At 48.8% G+C, this 18,674-nt stretch overlaps 1 protein-coding gene across 2 annotated transcripts in view; it reads right to left on the bottom strand.

The window, feature by feature from the left end:
• DHX37 (DEAH-box helicase 37) overlaps positions 1 to 15,185 on the bottom strand; it is a 30,772-nt gene extending 15,587 nt beyond the window's left edge. For both annotated transcript variants that reach the window (XR_008200803.1, XM_052654594.1), the window contains exons 1-8: positions 15,005 to 15,185; positions 11,844 to 12,013; positions 8,817 to 8,929; positions 7,182 to 7,548; positions 3,885 to 4,033; positions 2,949 to 3,041; positions 1,696 to 1,792; positions 724 to 837 (exon numbers count right to left, since the gene is read on the bottom strand). Coding sequence is in view for 1 of the 2 variants with exons in the window: in XM_052654594.1 (XP_052510554.1) it covers positions 724 to 837; positions 1,696 to 1,792; positions 2,949 to 3,041; positions 3,885 to 4,033; positions 7,182 to 7,548; positions 8,817 to 8,929; positions 11,844 to 12,013; positions 15,005 to 15,110 (1,209 nt within the window). In the remaining variant the exon portion in view is untranslated. The remainder of the gene's footprint in view (positions 1 to 723; positions 838 to 1,695; positions 1,793 to 2,948; positions 3,042 to 3,884; positions 4,034 to 7,181; positions 7,549 to 8,816; positions 8,930 to 11,843; positions 12,014 to 15,004) is intronic.
• Positions 15,186 to 18,674: the final 3,489 nt, after the last annotated feature.

Genomic DNA, 18,674 nt, shown 5'->3' with positions numbered 1-18,674 from the left:
TGATGTCTGATGACAAAGGTTCTGCACTTCTAAGAACTGGGCATGAAAAAGCATCAACTTCTCAGTGGGACTGGCGGGAACTGTCCCATGGCACCCCATCCTAGCACAGCATCCCTTTGATGACCATCCCTGTCCAATCGAGGGACGGGGGGAGATGGAGGGAAAAGTTGACCCCAGGCCGGGCACAGGGTGTCTCACAGCACATGGAGCATACGGGCTTGGTGGGCGGCCCCACCAGTTCTGTGGATTTCAAAGACCTGGCTGGTGTCTTAAAGCCAGATGCAGTGGGGTCTGGCTAAGTGCACGCGTGTTCTATCAAGTCCAGCTCTTTGTAGCCCCATGGACTATAGCCCGCTAGGCTCCTCTGTCCATAAATACTGGAGTGGGTTGCCATTTCCTTCTCCAAAGAATCATCCCGACCTAGGGATCAAACCTGCATCTCCTGCACTGGCAACTGGATTCTTTACCACTCAGCCAGCTAGGAAGCCTACAGTGTCGCCCGGCCCATCGTGAGCTCCTTGCTTGAGCCTCTTGCTCTGACGGAGGGAAAGGTAACGAGATGGGAGGCTGAACCTAGGGTTGGAATCTATTTACACCAAGACCCGGAGCCCTCGCTCCTGGCCTGGAGGAGGCAGTTCTAGGAGACCCTCTCATGGCAGCAGTCCGGGTGTGGATGGGCGTGGGCTGAGTGGGCCTCGGGGTTCCCCGGCACCTCCCGCCTACCTTCTCCCGGAGACACACGATGCGGGACAGGAGGCCGATGAGGATGTCCGTGTACACACTCCTCTCATGGGCCTCGTCGATGATCACCACCTTGTACTTCAGCAGCAGGAAGTCCTAGGGAGGAGTGGGGAGGGGGTCCAGGGATGAGGATGGCCACATGGACCGGAGCACCCCAGGATGAGTGTGCATCCCAAAGCACCCACTCAATGAACCCCTTTGGTAGCTGGCACGGATACAAGAGCACTTGGCCTGCAGCGGGTTGTGGCCTACGACCCCAGGCCTATTTCTCCATCCGTAAAACGGGACAAGAGGACTCATCTCAAGAGGTCATGGAGAAATTTCGATGACAATTACTGTTTGTAAAGCAGACAGCACAGAGCCTGGGGCCTGGCAGAGAAAAGCCAGCTGTGATCTATTAGAGCCGAGCTACCAATGCGGATGGTGGGGAGGCAGGCAGGAGACAGGGACCAGGGGAAACAGGGCAGCACACGCCACACAGACGGGGGCCATCAGAGCCCAAAGCACTCTCACAGCCGCCTTCACAGTGTTCTTGGCTGGCCTCGAGGCAGAGGAGGCAGGAGTCACCTCTGCCCTCCCCAGAGACCCCTGCCCAGGGGGACCTCAGCCAGCCAGTGGGTAGCAGTGTGCTGCTGGCTAATGCATAAAGTCTGTGAACCAAACTGTAACAAACATACAAGCTCACATGTAATGAACACCGATTAGGTGTTCTGCTAAAGTGCTTTCATGCTTCACATGATTTAAAGCAATTAGGAGGAAGGTACCAGCTTGCAGATCAAGAAACCAAGGCCCAGAGAGGTTAAGTAACTTATCCAAGGTCACACAGAAACACAACAGTAAATGCAGTGCTTTGCCAAAATTTGTCACGCTGGCTGCTCACACCCTGGATGACATCCTAGCTTCCCACTCTTACGCTCACCAGCCTTGCTCTGTGACATGAGAAAAGCAACCAACCTTCTGGATTTCCTTGAGCAAGACACCATCAGTCATGAACTTGATTCTGGTCTCTTCGGTCACGTTTCCTTCATATCGGATCTGGTAGGAGACAACCCTGCAGGCACAAGCTACAGATCAGTCCCCTAGAGCTGCGGCTGCTTGGGGTGGTGGCTACTCCAAGGAGACAAGCAGAGCAGGCCTGGTCCTGCTAGGCAGGCGGCTAAGGGCAGGACCCACCAGCTCACCTACCAAGGCCAGACACTGGGCCACTCTGCCTACCTCTCTAGGACCCTGGCCTCCAGTGTGAGGGGTGAGGGGAGCTCACAGACAAGTGCAGAGCATGTTAATCACACATGCACACAGACCTTGGCTGGAGCCTGATGTAAACAATCAACTCTAAAAATTTTTTAGGAGGCAACCCAGGAAATGGCAACACGGAAGGAACACACTGAACAATTAGGACACACTTTTTAGTGATGGTGATGGTACTGCAATTATGTTTATAGTTGTCCTTAAAAAAAAAGTTACAGGGCTTCCCTGGTGGCTCAGACGGTAAAGAGTCCATCTGCAATGCAAGAGACCTGGGTTCAGTCCCTGGGTTGGGAAGATCCCCTGGAGGAGTGCATGGCAACCTACTCCAGTATTCTTGCCTGGAGAATCCCCACGGACAGAGGAGACTGGTGGGCTACAGTCCATGGGGTCACAAAGAGTCAGACAAGACTGAGCAACTAGGCACCCTGGTGGTCCAGTGTTTAGGACTCTGAGCTTCCACTGCAGGGGTCCAGCTTCAGTCCTCAGTTGGGAAGCTAGGATCCCCAAGCTACGAGGGGCACCCAAAAACAAACAAACAAAAATCCCCAAAACAGAGGCTTGATCTTTCAGACCTACACGATGAAATATTGAGGCTGAGATGATAAGACATCTGAAACTTGCTCCCCAAGAACTGAGGGAGAGCACGGGGCACAGATGACTCAGAGCTGGTCACTAGGTGACAATTCCTGAAACCGGGTCTCGGGTACATGGGGGGGCTCGTTATACTAGTCTTTCCACTTTTGTGGAAACTTAACACTAACAAGTTAAATAAAGAGGATGAAAGAAAGTGGGGGCAGCTTTGTGTATACTATAAATTTCAAGATATGCAATGAAATGGCATAGGAAAGATACGGACATCTGTGAACAGCCTCCAGGGTGAATGAGGGTGTGTGTCACGGCTCAGCTTGGTGGGTCTGGAGGGCCACCTTCAACCCTCCTCCATGAAGCACAGCACTCACCGTGGCGACAGATTCATCTCCTTGGCTACTCGCTGGGACATGGCCACGGCAGCTACTCGGCGGGGCTCTGTGACGCCGATGATGCTGTTGTCGCTGTGAGGGGGAGAACACAGGGCTGAATTTCAGGCAGGAAAGAGCTGACCCAGCAGGCCCGAGGCTGCTGTCCCTACAAACGTCCCTGGCTGGTGTCTGGGATCCTGGATTTCAGGGGCCTCCCACCTCTCCCTGATGGATAAGAGGGGCTCCCTGGGCTTGGACTGTCAGTACAAACCACACAGTTCATGCTGACAACTGCTTTCCTTCAGGGAGTCTAGAATTTGGCAGGTACCAGGCAGACAGTGCCCACGTGACCAACCTCCAACGAAGAACCCCGGGCGCTGAGTCTCTATGGGCATCCTAGTAGAGGATAATCATATGCGTTATCACAACTCATCACTGGGGGAAAGAAGCATGTCCTGTGTGACCTCCCAGGAGAGGGCTCTGGGAGCCTGCGCCTGGTTCCCCCAGACTTCACCCCATGTGCCGTCCTCCTTTGCTGATGGAACACTGTGTCCTTCACTGTATGACCTGGGAGTCTTCCAAGAAAATTGCTGAACTTTTGAGCGGTCTTGGGGGCCTCGACATACACGGGTCAAAAGGGCTAACAGGAGATGACACACCGCCGCTCCCACTAGGAACTGATCTAAGTGTTTTACACAAATCCAGTCATTTCCTCTACATAACAACTCTGTGAAGTAGGTGGCAATGATGAGCCCCCATCTCACAGCTGAGGCAACTGAGGTCCAGAGAGGTTAAGGAGCTTGCCTCAAGTCACACGGCATGTCAACCACGGAACTGAAATTAGATCTTCAGGAGCCCGTGCTCCTGACGACTTTGGGGAACCACGTCTCACTGCCACCTGAGAGGCCTGCAGGGGACCCTGTGGCCAGCCCCCACCTGCTGTAGCCTGCTTCGTAGAGAAACTGCGGCACCTGGGTGGTCTTCCCGCTGCCGGTCTCACCACATACGATGACGATAGGGTGCTCAGCCACTGCCTCCATGATCACTTGTTCTTCAGCGAGAATCGGGAGCTTCAGCCGCTCTTCCTGGTGAGAGAGAGGAAGTCAGAACTCAGGGAATGGGGGGTAGAGGGGGGTTGCAGCTGCTGCAGAAGGGCAGACGGGATAAGGGGACTTTGTTCAAAGCAAGACTATACAGGTGATGTGGTTCCTACAAAGGCAGCAGCTGGCACCCAGTTAAGGGGAACAGGTGGGCCCCCCTGGAGGATGGAAGCCTTGATGGCTGGGGAGGGGGCCAGAGACATGGGTTGGGTCCTTCGGAATGTCACACCTGGCATCCAAAGGGTCAGCCTGGTACAGAGAAGCCCCTGTGCGGCACAAGAACCCTCTGCTGCTGGGGGAGTTCACACTTATGGAAGAGTCAATTCAGCAAACAACCGGGTGCTAATTTTACCAAAATTCAGGATGTGAGACACAACGTCACATCCTAGGCGTGATTCTGCTAGGTACTCACACATGAGTGTATGCGGATGCACACACACACACGCACACACAAGTATTACATAGTGAGGGAGGAGTTTTGTGAACCCCTGCTTGCTCTGATTATGTGTGAAGCATGCCTAATTTTAAAAATTCTGTTCTCTACTTCTATTCTATTGGTTAAAAAAAAAACAGCACTGGCCATCTCATGACCCCATGATGGCTGTGACCTCCAGTTTGCAAACCCTGTCCCCCAAAGTTTTGCATCTGTGATGGCAAGAAGAGGACAAGAACATGTAAAGCAGCAGAGAAGATGGGAGCAAAAAGCAAGAACGTCTCAAATGTCCAGCCAGAGAGGACTACTTAAACCGTGCTCTGTTCAAGCAGAGGAATACTCTACAGCAGTTTCAAAACCAAACCAAATGGACCTCAGTGACATACATCTTCACAGATAAGGAAATCCCAGGAACATAATGCTGATTAACAGAAAAACAAAGTGCAGGAAAACATATATGATACAAGGCCACTTATACACCTAGGCTCAGGAATACGCTTGTGGAAAAACCACAAAGGCCAAGGGAGGAACCCCGGGGGGCACCAGGGATGCTGGATGGTGGAGCCTGGGTCACTCAATCAATGTGTGGAGCAGAATCCCACACCCCTCACTTGCCAGTGGATAGCATCAGGCTCTGACATCACCGACAAGGAAACCTTTGTGGCATGAAGCCAGGGGCACTTCAAGGTCTGTTTGAGCAGTGAGCTCACCCTAATTCTTTGTATGTGTTGAGGGAATTTGTAATTTCCTCGATTCTGTCTCATCGCAGTAAAAATCTGAAGCCCTTGGACGGACCAGGGCCAAAAGCCCTTGGATGGACCAGTGTTACAGCTCAGTTTTATTCAGAAAGTAAAGAAAAATACATCCTCAAGGCGTGAGGGCATGCGACCCAAAAGACAAGACGAGAATAGAGGCCCAAGTTCGGCTCTTCTTTTTATATGTTTTTTTCTCCTCCCCCTGAGCCTGCCCTATATAAACTGGGCTAGCCAGAAGTGCCGTTTGTTTTACCTGAGGTGTTCACTCTGGTCCTCGGACCTTCCTTTGTTCTATTTTCATGGGCTTCTCCTTTCCTTGTCTTTTTGCCACCACCATTTTGGACTCCTTTTTCCTATTCTAACTACCTAACATATATAAGCACACAAATGTACCTGTGACAGGAAGTGCAATCTCATTAAACTGTGTATGTTAAGTTGCTTCAGTTGTGTCCGACTCTTTGCGACCCCATGGACTGTAGCCCACAAGGCTCCTCTGTCCAGGGATTCTCCAGGCAAGAAAACTGGAGTGGGTTGCTGTGCCCTGCTCCAGGGGATCTCTCTGATCCAGGGATCAAACCTGCGTCTTTTACGTTTCCTGCATTGGCAGTTGGGTTCTTTACCACTAGCACCACCTGGGAAGCCCTCTCAGTAAACTGCTGCTGCTGCTAAGTCGTTTCAGGCGCGTCCAACTCTGTGCACCAGGCTCCGCCGTCCCTGGGATTCTCCAGGCAAGAACACTGGAGTGGGTTGCCATTTCCTTCTCCAATGCATGAAAGTGAAAAGTGAAAGGGAAGTCACTCAGTTGTGTCCGACTCTTCGCGACCCCATAGACCGCAGCCTACTAGGCTCCGCCGTCCCTGGGATTCTCCAGGCAAGGACACTGGAGTGAGGTGCCATTGCCTTCTCAGTAAACTACTACTTTTCATATGGAACAGTGACTAATATTTTCTATTCTTTTCCATTAAAAAAAAAAAAAAGCTGGTTACATCCCATATGTTCCCACGATCTGATCTGTGGTTTGAAACTGCTGCTCTGAGACCCGTGAGCCCTCTGCCTCAGGGCCTTTGCTCATGAAGTTCTCAGTATGGGACGGCCCCCCTGTTCTCAGCTGGTCACTGAGCTCTTACCCTAGAAGACACTCTCCCTGAGAAGCCTATACTCCCACACTGCCCCCTCATGGTACCCGATCTTCCCTTCCATGGACCTTGTCCCTCCCCTTGTGTGACACTGCGTTGTCCATCTTGGTCTTGTCTGCTGGACTGAAAGTTCCAGAGGCTGTAGACTGCTCTACTTCCTGGGCTGGCGGGTGGACGGAGTAACCACCATCTACAATGGGCCAAACCCTGAGGCATCACCAACCTCAAAGCAGTCTCATTAAATGACTTATTCTTAATGGGAACAATGCACTAATATCTTTTATTCTATTCTTCCATGGGCCTCGAGCTTCCTATCCCTTAATCTTGTTGTCGTGACAACCCAGTAAGATACTCACTCTACCAGACAAGGAAACCAAGTGCAGAGAGGTGGAACCCCTGTGAGTAGACAGGTACCCCCATTCCACAGATCAAGAAAACAGGGCCCAGGAATGAGCTGGGAGGTGGAGGGATCAGCACTCTGTTCCAGGCCAACTGACTCCATAGCCTAAGCTCTTGTCCCGAGGAGTGGACACTTGGGCCAGGACCCGTGGTCAGAGGCTGCAGGTGACAGTGACCAGAAGATGAGAAAGGCAGCTGACACCCATCTCAAGAGCTCCACCACATGCCAGGCACTCGTTCACCAGCCTGACAAGGCGGGCACAGCTATTCCCCTTTTCCAGATGATGAAACCTAGACACAGAAGGCGATGCAACCTGCTCAGATCCCAGGATGCCCTCTCGCTGCACCCACAGCCCCCACTGTATTGACCTGATCCCCTAAGCTCTCCATCAAACACCGAAGTGACCAACCTGCATTTCAGGGGAGCGGTTCACAGGGATGAAGATGGCGGGCTTCGATGGGGGCCTGGCCAGGGCAGAGACTGCCACAGGAGTAGCTGCCAGAGGGGCAGGAGTCTCGGCTGGGCCGCTGGGCACTGGGCTCTGGCCGCTGGTCCCAGACGGAGCTGGTGGCAGGTGCGCTGGGGTCGACCCTGCACTGGCCTCTGACTGATTGTCTGTTGGGGCCTCTGACTGATTATCTGTTGGAGCCTCCTCGGGTTCAGAGTCCACTGAGGATTCAGACTCCTCTTCTGCCTCCTGGCGGCGGCGCTTCCGGTGGGCACCACTGAGGCTGCTGATCCTCTCTGGACCCTGGGCTGCCATATCATCCGGTTTCCTGCAGGGAAGGCCAGAAATCAGACTCTAGGATGGGCCAGCCAACCTGAGGCAGCTCTGGGTTGCTGAAGGCTCATCAGAGGCAGGACTCAGAGGCCACGCCCCTTCCTGCCTCAGGGCCTTTGCACCCGCTGTCCATGGTCCCTGCAGGTAGCTTCTCCCTCACTTGACTCAAAGGTCGCCTCTCAGGAAGACTTCCCCTGACTCTGCAGCCTCAATCACCTCTCCCACGCCCTCCATCCTCTTTGCCCTGCTCTTTTCTACTGAGCAATTACAGCACTAGATTTATGTGTATTTATCTAACTACTGCCCATCTCCCCACTATTAGAACGCAAGCTCCTTATGGGAAGAAACTTTATTTTTGTGCACTGCTCTATTTCTAGGGCCCAGAGGAGAGCCTGAGATGCAGTTTGCATTCAATAAGCAGTCATTAAATGCGCCACAAGTCTTATGGGACGGGACTGCAAATGAACACAGTGGGCCAAGTGTGAGGGAGCAGCGAGCAGGGGCCGGAGCTGAGGGAACACATAGGCCCTACCTAAGACCAGCTGCCCTATGGGAATGCCAGCTGGTGTGGCCACATCATTCAACGGGTCAAGACTGGGGCAGGAAGAGGAGCCCGGATTTTAACATGAAATCTCCTAGTTCTTAAATATCGACTGTGGAAGTGTCTGTCTTCCAAAATTCATGGTCACTCACATACTCAAAATGTGATCTTATGTGCAAACGGGGTGTTTGCAGATGTCATGAAGATGAGGTCAAACTGAGTTAGGTTCCTTATAAGAACAGAAAACAGAGACCCAGACCCAGATAGGAGAAGGCCATGGAAGACTCAGAGAGACACATGGAGGACACTACAAGGACACACAGACTGGGGTGACGTGGGCTGCTGGGGGACAGAAGCTGTCCCCCCAGAAGCTGGGGGACAGAATGGAACAGATTCTCCGGCCTCTGGCAGGAAACAACCCCACTGACACTTGACTTTGGACTTCTGGCCATCAGAGCCACGAGAATAAATTCCTCTTGCGTTAAGGTACCTGGTTTGTGGTGCCTGGTTACTGAAGCTCTAGAAGACCCCCATGTGGGCAAAAGATCCCAGCATATTAAGCAGCATGTGAGGTCTCTACCCACTGGACGTATTTTAGCACATGGGTCATTGCAAATGTATTTTCTCATAACCCCAGAAGACTCCATGACTCCAAAGACATTCCCCCACCCTGGGAGCCCTGGAGGGAGGAACGGGCTTCAGAGAGGGACCTGGTGACTTACTCTTTGGTGTGGTACATGCGTTCTCCAGTGCCCAGCTTGGACGTGGTGTACAAGAGTCTCATCTCAGCTTCTGAAACCTGGACTTCACTCAATTTCTGTAGCATCTCAGCTCGCTGGGGAAGGAAACGAGTGTGTTATACATTTGGCATCATGAGCCTCTCTTTAGAAGGGAAGTTGAGACTCTAAATAAATTTACAGCATCTCTAACACCCACAGTCTTTTTTAAACCAAAGGCTGAACTTCAATTGCCTGGTGTCACAGTGTTCTTAACCTTGACAGGCATGTGAGCTTGGGGTGGCTTCTCGTCCCCTTACAGAGTCTGTGGTTGGATAAACAAGGTTCTCTTTGCCCCATGGTGTGTCACAAGAGATTATCGACTAGCCAGATGCCCATCAAAGGGAGATGGAATAAAGTAGGGCCCATCTGTATAATGCAAGACTCCCCGGCAGTTAGTACAAAGGAGGAATAGCTCTTTGTGTGATGGGAAGTAGTCCCCACGCTATCTGGAATAAAGCAGTGAGAGGTGGGCCCAGCTGGGCCCCTTCCTCTGGGTGAACGAGTTACGAGTGCTTGTTTCACTATTCTTGAAATTATAGATACTTTAATATGTGCTCATATACGTGTATATATGTACACACACATATATACACATGTGCACAAATTTCTTAATTGAGAAAAGAAAAAACAACGTACAAAACAGCAAGCAAAGATGCTCGCAGGATTAAAAATAGCACCCAATCACAGGACAGTGAGTCCTCCCCTGGATGAAGAGCTCCAGGGACTGACGTCAGAGCTGCTAATGGCAGGCTGGTGTGTGTCCCCTGGTGGTCACAGCACCCTGTGTGGTCACCCTGTCAGAAAGACTAAGGAGGGATGGGAGAGAGGTTCAAGAGGGAGGGGATATATGTATACTTATAACTGATTCACTTTGTTATACAGCAGAAACTAACACAGCATTATAAAGCAATTATACTCCAATTTAAAACGACTGTCAGGAGGTAGTCTCCTGAAGCCTTTAGATCACGTTTCTTGGTCTCCACACAGTAGCATTTAGAGTCAGATAATTTCTTGATGTTCTGGGCACTGCAGGCTATTTAATAGCATCCCAGGCCTCTACCCTGCAAAATGCTAGTAGCATCCTCCAAATCGTCACAACTCCAAAAGTCTCCAGACTTGGCCAAATGGTCTCAGTGGGGGCAAAACTGTCTCTGTTGAGTCACTGCCCCAGACCCGAATACCAATTTATAGGAAATTGGACAGTGGAAGAACACTTTTTAAATTACAGAGATAAAAAAATTTAACCCAGACCATGGGAAAGTCTTTGAGACAATCCAATCTCTGCAACAAATGGTAAGGGGGAAAGACAAGACATGGGGTGGGGAGTGCAACGAAATGGTACAAAGTTTGACTATTTACTGGATATTTGATGGTGTTTTGAAAAAAATCTGGATGCGTTAAAGGCACTGCGGTTATTGGAAATGGTCTTTATTTTAGAGATGCAAACTGAAACACTCAGGGATACAATGCTACATAATGGGTTGAATGGTGGCCCTTCAAAACGATACATCCATGTCCCAGTGCATGCTAAGTTGCTTAATTCATGTCCTACTCTTTGCGATCCTATGGACTGAAGCCTGCTAGCCTCTTCTGTCCATGGAGATTCTCCAGGCAAGAATGCTGGAGTGGGTTGCCATGCCCTGCTCTAGGGGATCTTCTGAACTCAGAGATCACACATAAGTCTCTTATGTTTCCTGCACTGGCAGGCGGGTTCTTTACCACTAGTGCCACCTGGGAAGCCCATGTCCCAGGATGGGATCTTATTCAAGTTAAGGGTAATTAAGGATCTCAAGATGAGATACTGGAATAACCAGGTGAATCTTAAATTCAAAGACAAGTGTCCTTATCAGAGATACACAGAGGAGAGACACACAGGGGAGCAGCCCATGTGAAGATGCGGGCAGAGAATGGAATGATGTGGCCACAAGCCAAGGAAACCTGGAGCCACCAGGATTTGGAAGAGGCCAGGTACTGCCCTCCCCTGGAATCTTCAGAAGGAGCATAGCCCTGCCCACCCTTATGATTTCAGACTTCTGGCTTCCAGATCAGCAAGAGAACCCATTTCCATTGTTTAAGACACCCAGCTGGTGGTCATTTGTCAGAACAGCCAAAGAAACAGTACAGATTGAGGCTGCCTGGGCTTTGATCTATGGGGTAGGAAACCGGCTGGCCATGGAGATGATCAAGGCTGATCATGGGCCCGACAACTGTTGAAGTTGGTGACTGGTACACGGGACCTCATGACACTAATGTCTCTACTTTTATATATGCTAGAATTTCTCAATATAAAATTTTCTCCTTAAGAAAATATTAAGTAAAAAAGGTCAAAACGCTCTAGGATAAAGTTTAAAAAATAAAATGAATGCGGGGTGGAGAATAAACAGTGAGCACGTTGATCGACTGACTCCTCGTTCAACAAACATGGTCTCTACAAACCTGAACCCATTCCAGACTGATAGACACCCCAGAAGCATGTCCTCCTTCGAGGGCTGGAAGGTTCTGATTCTTTGTGTCCCACAAGGGGCATTAGTTATATGTGGCTATTTGCATTTAAATTAATTAAAACCAAATCACATTAAAAATTCAATTCCTCTGCGACTTCCCTGGTGGTCCAGTGGCTGGACATGCTCCCAGTACAGAGGGCCTAGGTTCGATCCCTGGTCAGGGAACTAGACCCCCCCATGCTGCAACTAAAGATCCCACATTCTGCAACTAAGACCAGGTACAGCCAAATAAATACATTAAAAAAAAAAAATCAACCCCTCGATCTGACTGGCCACACCTCAACTACTCAACAACCACACATGGCGAGTGACCACCATATTGGATGCTGCAGACAAAGAACTTGTCCTTCATTCCAAAAAGTTCTACCTGATGGTCCTATTGAAGAGATCATGTCAGGGACACAGACCCCTTCCCTCCCCATCCCTCGCCAGCCTGGAGGGCTGAGTGCAGACACAGCATGCCTACCCGGCTCTTCTTCTCCTTCTGGTCTAAGATTCTCTGCAGCATCTTCCGTTCTTTTTTGGTCAGGGGCTTCTTCTCCTTCTTGGACAGGGGAGGGGCTTTGGTCTTTTTCTTCTTCTTCCCGGGAAGGACAAGAGCGTTGCTTGCATCGACTCCTTTCAATGTGTCCTTATCTGAAAAGATATGATGCCTGACCCACAGCCCCTGGAGGCTAGAGAGCCAGGATACCTAGGGTCTCAAGATGCTATCTTAATGCTGTTTTCCTCTGGGGGGGCCCTTCTGCCCTCTGTGCGAGCCATCCAAGCACCTGCACAGGAACGGGGATGTAGGCCCGCCGCACCTTCACTACACTGTCCATCCAGCATCTGCCACAGGTCACCCTCCACCATGAGTCGGGGTACCTCCACCCTTGTGTTTTGGGAAGACAGAAGGAGGCAGAGCAAGGAGGGAATAAACTACACCAGTGCCTTCCTCCCAGTAGGGTCCTGCTTTCAGAGAGTCTGTGAAATCAAAACCACTTTTACAATAACTCTAAAAGATACTCTGTTCCGGGTGTACAGTGGACTAAGTACTGAGCTTGTGTTATATCTGTTTTTAAATGTCGGCATTTTTGGGAATTCCCTGGTGGCCCAGTGGTTAAGACATCATGCTTTCACTGCAAGGGGTGCAAATCCATTCCTGGTTGAGGAACTAAAATCCCACGTCACAACTAAGCTTGTGTGCTGCAGCTGCTGAGCCCACGTGCCACAACAAGAGAAGCCCGTGTGCTACAGTAAAGACCCACTGAAGCCAAAAATCAATCAAAAGCAAAAAAAAACCCCAAACCCCTAAACCCCTGTTTTAATTTCTAATATGATAAATTTTGATAGCACTCACATTAACAAAAGCACTTAGGGGTCTTCAATGTTTAAGAACGCTAAAAATGTCCTTAGAGGAAAAAATTTGAGAACCAGTGTGTCACAGGAAGAAAAAAGGGGGGATATGCTAAAAATAAAAATAAGAAAGAGGGTAACAACATTGGATCAGTGATCAGAGAAGGCTCTTTGCAGAAGGCAAGCTGCTTTATAATCTTATAAGGTCCCTCTGGCCCCTAAAAGTCTCAAGGATAAATGGAGATGTCTTGTTCTAGGGTGAGAAACTTTTCTCAAATCTTTGGGTCTAAAAGACCTCAGGCTCCTCTGTGCTCACTTCACTGTCATTCTATCTCACCTTCTGAGCTGTCACTGCTGTTACAATGAACGATGCCCATCACAGGACAGGTCAGTAAAGACACAGCCTGTCTTTACTTTTTAAAGCATTCTCAGTTACAAATATATTCTCCCAAAATACCACCCCCATGTAACTGCTGGACCCATGTGACAGCAGAGAAAATTGAGGCACAGAGATGTCAGGTGAGTTACTTCAACTCCCAGCCAATCCCTGCAACTTCTGAGGAGGGAATTCAGACTCCAGATTCCCACCTTGACAATCTTTCCCATAACTTCACTGCCTTCAGGGTCCAAGAGGAGAGTGTGGAAGAGAAGTAGGCTTCCCCATTGGGCCCCGTTCTCCCTCCCTCCACCTCCAGAACCTAGGCTCACTCTTCCCTAATACCTAAATCAGCCTGAGCTTCAGGGATCCTATACAAGCAGCCGGATGAGTTTAACTTTGGAGTGTGTTCAGTTTCAAGGGCCAGCAAGACAACTGAACTCACTCAATAACTTCATCCTCAACTCTTCTGCGAAACTGGACCCATCAAGGTCACTGATGGCCTCCCTGGTGTTACATCCATGGGTCCTTCTCTCCCTCCCTGACCCCATAGCAACACGACACAAATGGTGGGTCTTCTTCATGGTCCCTGGACAACCACACTCCCAACGGTCTCCTCCCACCTCACTGGGCTAAACTTACTGCTCAGTGAGAGCTGGTCCAGTCTTTAGACTTAAATAAATATCATCTACACACAGTGATGATTCCAAACTGCTATCTCCCCTGGACTTGCCTCTTCTAAGCATCTGAGTCAATAGCTGCCTGACTATCCCTCTACTTGGATATCTAATAGGGCCCTCAAAACACTCATATCCAAAACCAAGCTCTTGGCCTCTTCCCAAGCGGGCCCCTCCCCGCCTTCTCCAGCTTCCAGCCACTGGACCCCACACCTGGGATTAATTCTTGACATCTCCTTTGTTCTTGTGTAGTCAGCCAGCAAATCCTATCAGCTCCATCTTCCAAATACATCTTGAATTCAACCATCTCTCACATCCTCGGCTGCTGCTGTCCCGGACCAAGCATCAGCTCTTGCCCTACTGACTGTACTCAGCAGCCTCCTACCCAATCGACCTGATTCTTTGCCCTCTACTGCTCTTCCTCAACACAGCACCAGAGTGATGCTGTTAAAACCTAAGCCCATGCCTTGTTCCTCCTCTGCTCTAAACCCTGCAGGTCCACTGTCCTCACCATGACCCACCAGGTCCTACCCATCCTGCCCTTACTTAATATTTCATCTCCACTCAGCCATTCTGATGGCCCTCAGGTCTTAAGGATTCAATGCTTTCTCAATGGGGCCTTCCCAGTCTACCACACGAAAACTCTGCAACCCACCAAACACCTCTTGTACTTTACCTGTTTAGTATGAATGTATGCAAAATATTCTATATATTCTGTGTTTTTCTTTACTTGTCTCTTCCCAAAAGCATATAAACTGTGCACGACAGGGATTTTTTTCTACCTTAATCTCATCTTCTGTTACTCTCCTAGACTGGCACACCAGTCTTCCTGAACAAAACGGAGGAGTCTTAGCAGAAATGTCAAGCAGCCTGGAGCTAAACAGACACATCTGGGCTGAAAAATACAAACTTAAAGGTCGCTGGTAGGGAGATTATAATTGATGCCATCAAAATGAATGGAATTACCTTATTTTCTTGTCCAAATTCCCCACGTTGCTATACTACGACCACACTGGAAAGAAACTCCAGGTATTTTTCCAAACTCAGTTAAAACGAAAACTGTCATTATTCCTCCTTTCTTTGGATCATCTGAGGTGGGGGGCCTCTCTCCGGGAGCCTTCCAGAGTCGGAGAAGCAGGACATAGTCCGAGCGTCCTTCAGCCCCCCTGGCCAGCCCTGGTCCCAAGGCCCTGATTGGTCTCTCACCCGAAACCCAGCCCCTGTCCAGGGCCTTCTTACCCTCCAGTTCCAGCCGCACGGGGGGCGGCTCGGGAGGGCCTTTAGAGGTGCCGGGGGCCGCCTGCTGGCGCCCCTTGATGTTGTACCTCCGGCGCAGCTTCCCCATGGCGCTCGAATTCCTGCTCCTGCAGGTAGGCTAGCAAGACCCGCGCACTTCTAAGCCCAACCCACGTGGGCTCCCACCAAGGTTCAGGACGGAAAACTTCCGGGCTACGCTCTCGCGAGAGCTGGTACTAACAGAATTCCTGCGGGCGGGGCTAGAGGCGGGGTCACTTTAAAAAGCGAGGCCGGTGGGGGCGGAGCGAGGCGGGGCCAAGTTAGGGAGGGGCGGGGCCTGAGGTGCCCGAGAGTCTTCTGTTTAAGCCCAGGGCTGTTCGCAGGAATGTGGTTTGAGCCTCTAAATCTGAATTATCTACTAATATTAATTTGGGAATGAGAGTGTTTTGTCGGCTTTAAAAATATAACCTACTCCTAATACAGTCTTCTTCCCTCTTTTTTTTAGCTTATCTGTACTTTCCGATATTCTTACAAGCAACAGTATTTGTGTAGTAAAAAAGGCATTAAATATTTTCATTACAAAGACAGAAAAAGTAAAAGAAGGCATCAATTAGACAGCTTTGCATTTTCATGACCACATCACATTTCTGCACTGCACTCGGAAATATTGTATTTTCTGAATTCTGTAATTATTTTGTGAATAGAACAGCTATACTGTGTCTTCACTAACTCAACATTCAAAAAACTAAGATCATGGCATCCAATCCCATCACTTCATGGCAAATAGATGGGGAAACAACGGGAACAGTGACAGACTTTATTTTCTTGGGCTCCAAAATCACTGCAGATGATGATTGCAGTCCTAAAATTAAAAGATCCTTGCTTCTTGGAAGAAAGGTTATGACCAGCCTGGGCAGCATATTAAAAAGCAGAGACGTTACTTTGCCGACAGAGGTCCATATAGTCAACGCTATGGTTTTTCCAGTAGTCATGTATGGATGTGAGAGTTGGACCATAAAGAAAGCTGAGCACCGAAAGGAGAAGACTCTTGAAAATCCCTTGGACTGCAAGGAGATCAAACCAGTTAATCCTAAAGGAAATCAGTCCTGAATATTCATTGGAAGGACTGATGCTGAAGCTCGAGCTCCAATACTTTGGCCACCTGATGTGAAGAATTGACTCATTGAAAAAGACCCTAATGCTGAGAAAGATTGAAGACAGGAGGAGAAGGGGACGCCAGAGGATGAGATGGTTGGATGGAATCACCGATTCAATGGACATGAGCTTGAGCAAGCTTTGGGAGTTGGTGATGGACAGATAGGCCTGGCATAGTGCAGTCCATGGGGTCGTGAAGAGTCAGATACGACTGAGTGAACTGAACTGATTGTGTCTCCATTTTTTTTCTATTAAAAGCATAAATGCTGCTGCTACTGCTGCTAAGTCGCTTCAGTCGTGTCCGACTCTGTGCGACGCCATAGACAGCCTCCTACCAGGCTCCCCTGTCCCTGGGATTCTCCAGGCAAGAATACTGGAGTGGGTTGCCATTTCCTTCTCCAATGCGGGAAAGTGAAAAGTGGAAGGGAAGTTGCTCAGTCGTGTCCAATTCTTAGCGACCTCATGGATCATAGCCCACCGGGCTCATCCGTCGTCCATGGGATTTTCCAGGCAAGAGTATTGGAGTGGGGTGCCATTGCCTTCTCCGAAAAGCATAAATGGTTAAGGGTAATGGCTAAGGGTAAATAAATTATATCATCAAAAAAAAGTGAAGGCGCTAGAAGTTATTTTAGAATTTTAGAGAGGAGAGTTAAAGTCATTGCCCCAGAAAAAGCATTTGAATAATCCAGAACAGGAGCTGGCTGCCAATTAGGTAAGTAACAGTTGTCGAAGGTAAGAATGAATGATAACTGTGATTAATCTGGACAAGCTCCCCTCTTCTTCAGAAACGCAAAAACAAATCCCCACAAACACACAGGTGGAGAATGAAAGGATTTTGATAGCATACATATGAACATTCTTTTAATTAATTAAAAAGGATTTTGGGGGAAAAGTTACAATGAGCAAATCAAACGTGTTTTCATGGATTTTATTGCTTAGGATAATAGCAGATTACAGTTTCTTCTTTAAATATGCTTATTTAAGTAAATAAAAAGTTACTATTAGGTATGTAATAGTACATTCTCTTATATTTTCTTCTGAAATATTATATACCAAAGGATTACCTCCAGAAGATATAAAGAACATTCATGGCGCCCCACTCCAGTACTCTTGCCTGGAAAATCCCACGGGCAGAGGAGCCTGGTAGGCTGCAGTCTATGGGGTTGCTAGGAGTCGGACATGACTGAGCGACTTCACTTTCACGCATTGGAGAAGGAAATGGCAACCCACTCCAGTGTTCTTGCCTGGAGAATCCCAGGGATGGGGGAGCCTGGTAGGCTGCCGTCTATGGGGTTGCACAGAGTCGGACACGACCGAAGTGACTTAACAGCAGCATAAAGTAAAAGGAAAAAGGAAACTACACAACAGCATGGATCTTAATGTTGAACAAAAGTAGCCAACCACAAAAGATCATATTTTATGATCCAATTCACAGAAGTTCAAAAATAGGCAAAATGAATCCCCTAAATTTTGGAGGGGGCGTAGTGAACAGGAGAGGGCAAAGGAAGCCTTTTGGCAAAACTGATAATGTTCCTTTTCTTGACCTGGGTGCTGGTCACCTTGTGTATTGTTTAAATTCATAGAGAAGCACCTATGACAGTATTTTTCTGCTTGTATGCCACTCAGTTGTGTCTGACTCTTCACGACCCCATGGACTGTAGCCCACCGGACTCCTCTGTCCATGGAATTCTCCAGGCAAGAGTACTGGAGTGGGTAGCCATTCCCTTCTCCAGAGGATCTTCCCAACCCAGGGACTGAACTCTAGTTATGAATTGCAGGCAGATTCTTTACCACCTGAACCTCTAGGGTGTCTTGTATACTGTACTTCAATTTTTAAAAGTTTACTTTAAATATTTTTTTATGATGATGATGAAATATACACCAGTGAATGTAGGAAAACCTCACCAGAAATCTGGAAAAATGTAAGTTCAAAACAAGATATAGGGACTTCCCTGGTGGTCTAGTGGCTAAGACTTCATACTTCCAATGCAAAGGGACCTGGGTTTGATTCCTGGTCAGAGAACTAGATCTCACATGCTGCAAGTCAGAGTTCGCATGCTGCAATGGAAAGATCCTGCCTGCCACAATGAAGACCTGGTGCATCCAAATAAATGAATAAAGTAAATATTTAAAAAGGTAACTTTTCACTCTGGGTTGACAAAAGTTAAGTTTTATTTTTATATCATTTAGTTATTGAAGAAACTAAGGTCATTTATCCTGTTGAATGTTCCACATTCTGACTTTAGCTTCTGCTGTCCATCCCCCATGTTTCCTGTAAACCGTGAGTTAGATGTGGAGGTCACATCAAGTTAGGGTTCAAAGTGTTTTGGGAAGAATCCATCACACAGGTGGCTTTGGTACTTCTACCACCAAGACTGGTGGGTCCAGGCCCCTCCATTTTCAATTTCTCCACCAACATGTCACCTTTTCGTTTCAGTCTGTTGATGATCATGGCCTGGATCCATCATTTCACTAAGGGGTGCAAACTTATTTTCTAATCTCTGTCACTCCCTTTTCA

This window comes from Budorcas taxicolor, chromosome 17 (genome assembly GCF_023091745.1).
Source record: "Budorcas taxicolor isolate Tak-1 chromosome 17, Takin1.1, whole genome shotgun sequence".
Taxonomy (NCBI): domain Eukaryota; kingdom Metazoa; phylum Chordata; class Mammalia; order Artiodactyla; family Bovidae; genus Budorcas; species Budorcas taxicolor.
The sequence above is the reverse complement of the archived record's forward strand: the minus strand, read 5'-3'. Positions and strand labels throughout refer to the sequence as shown.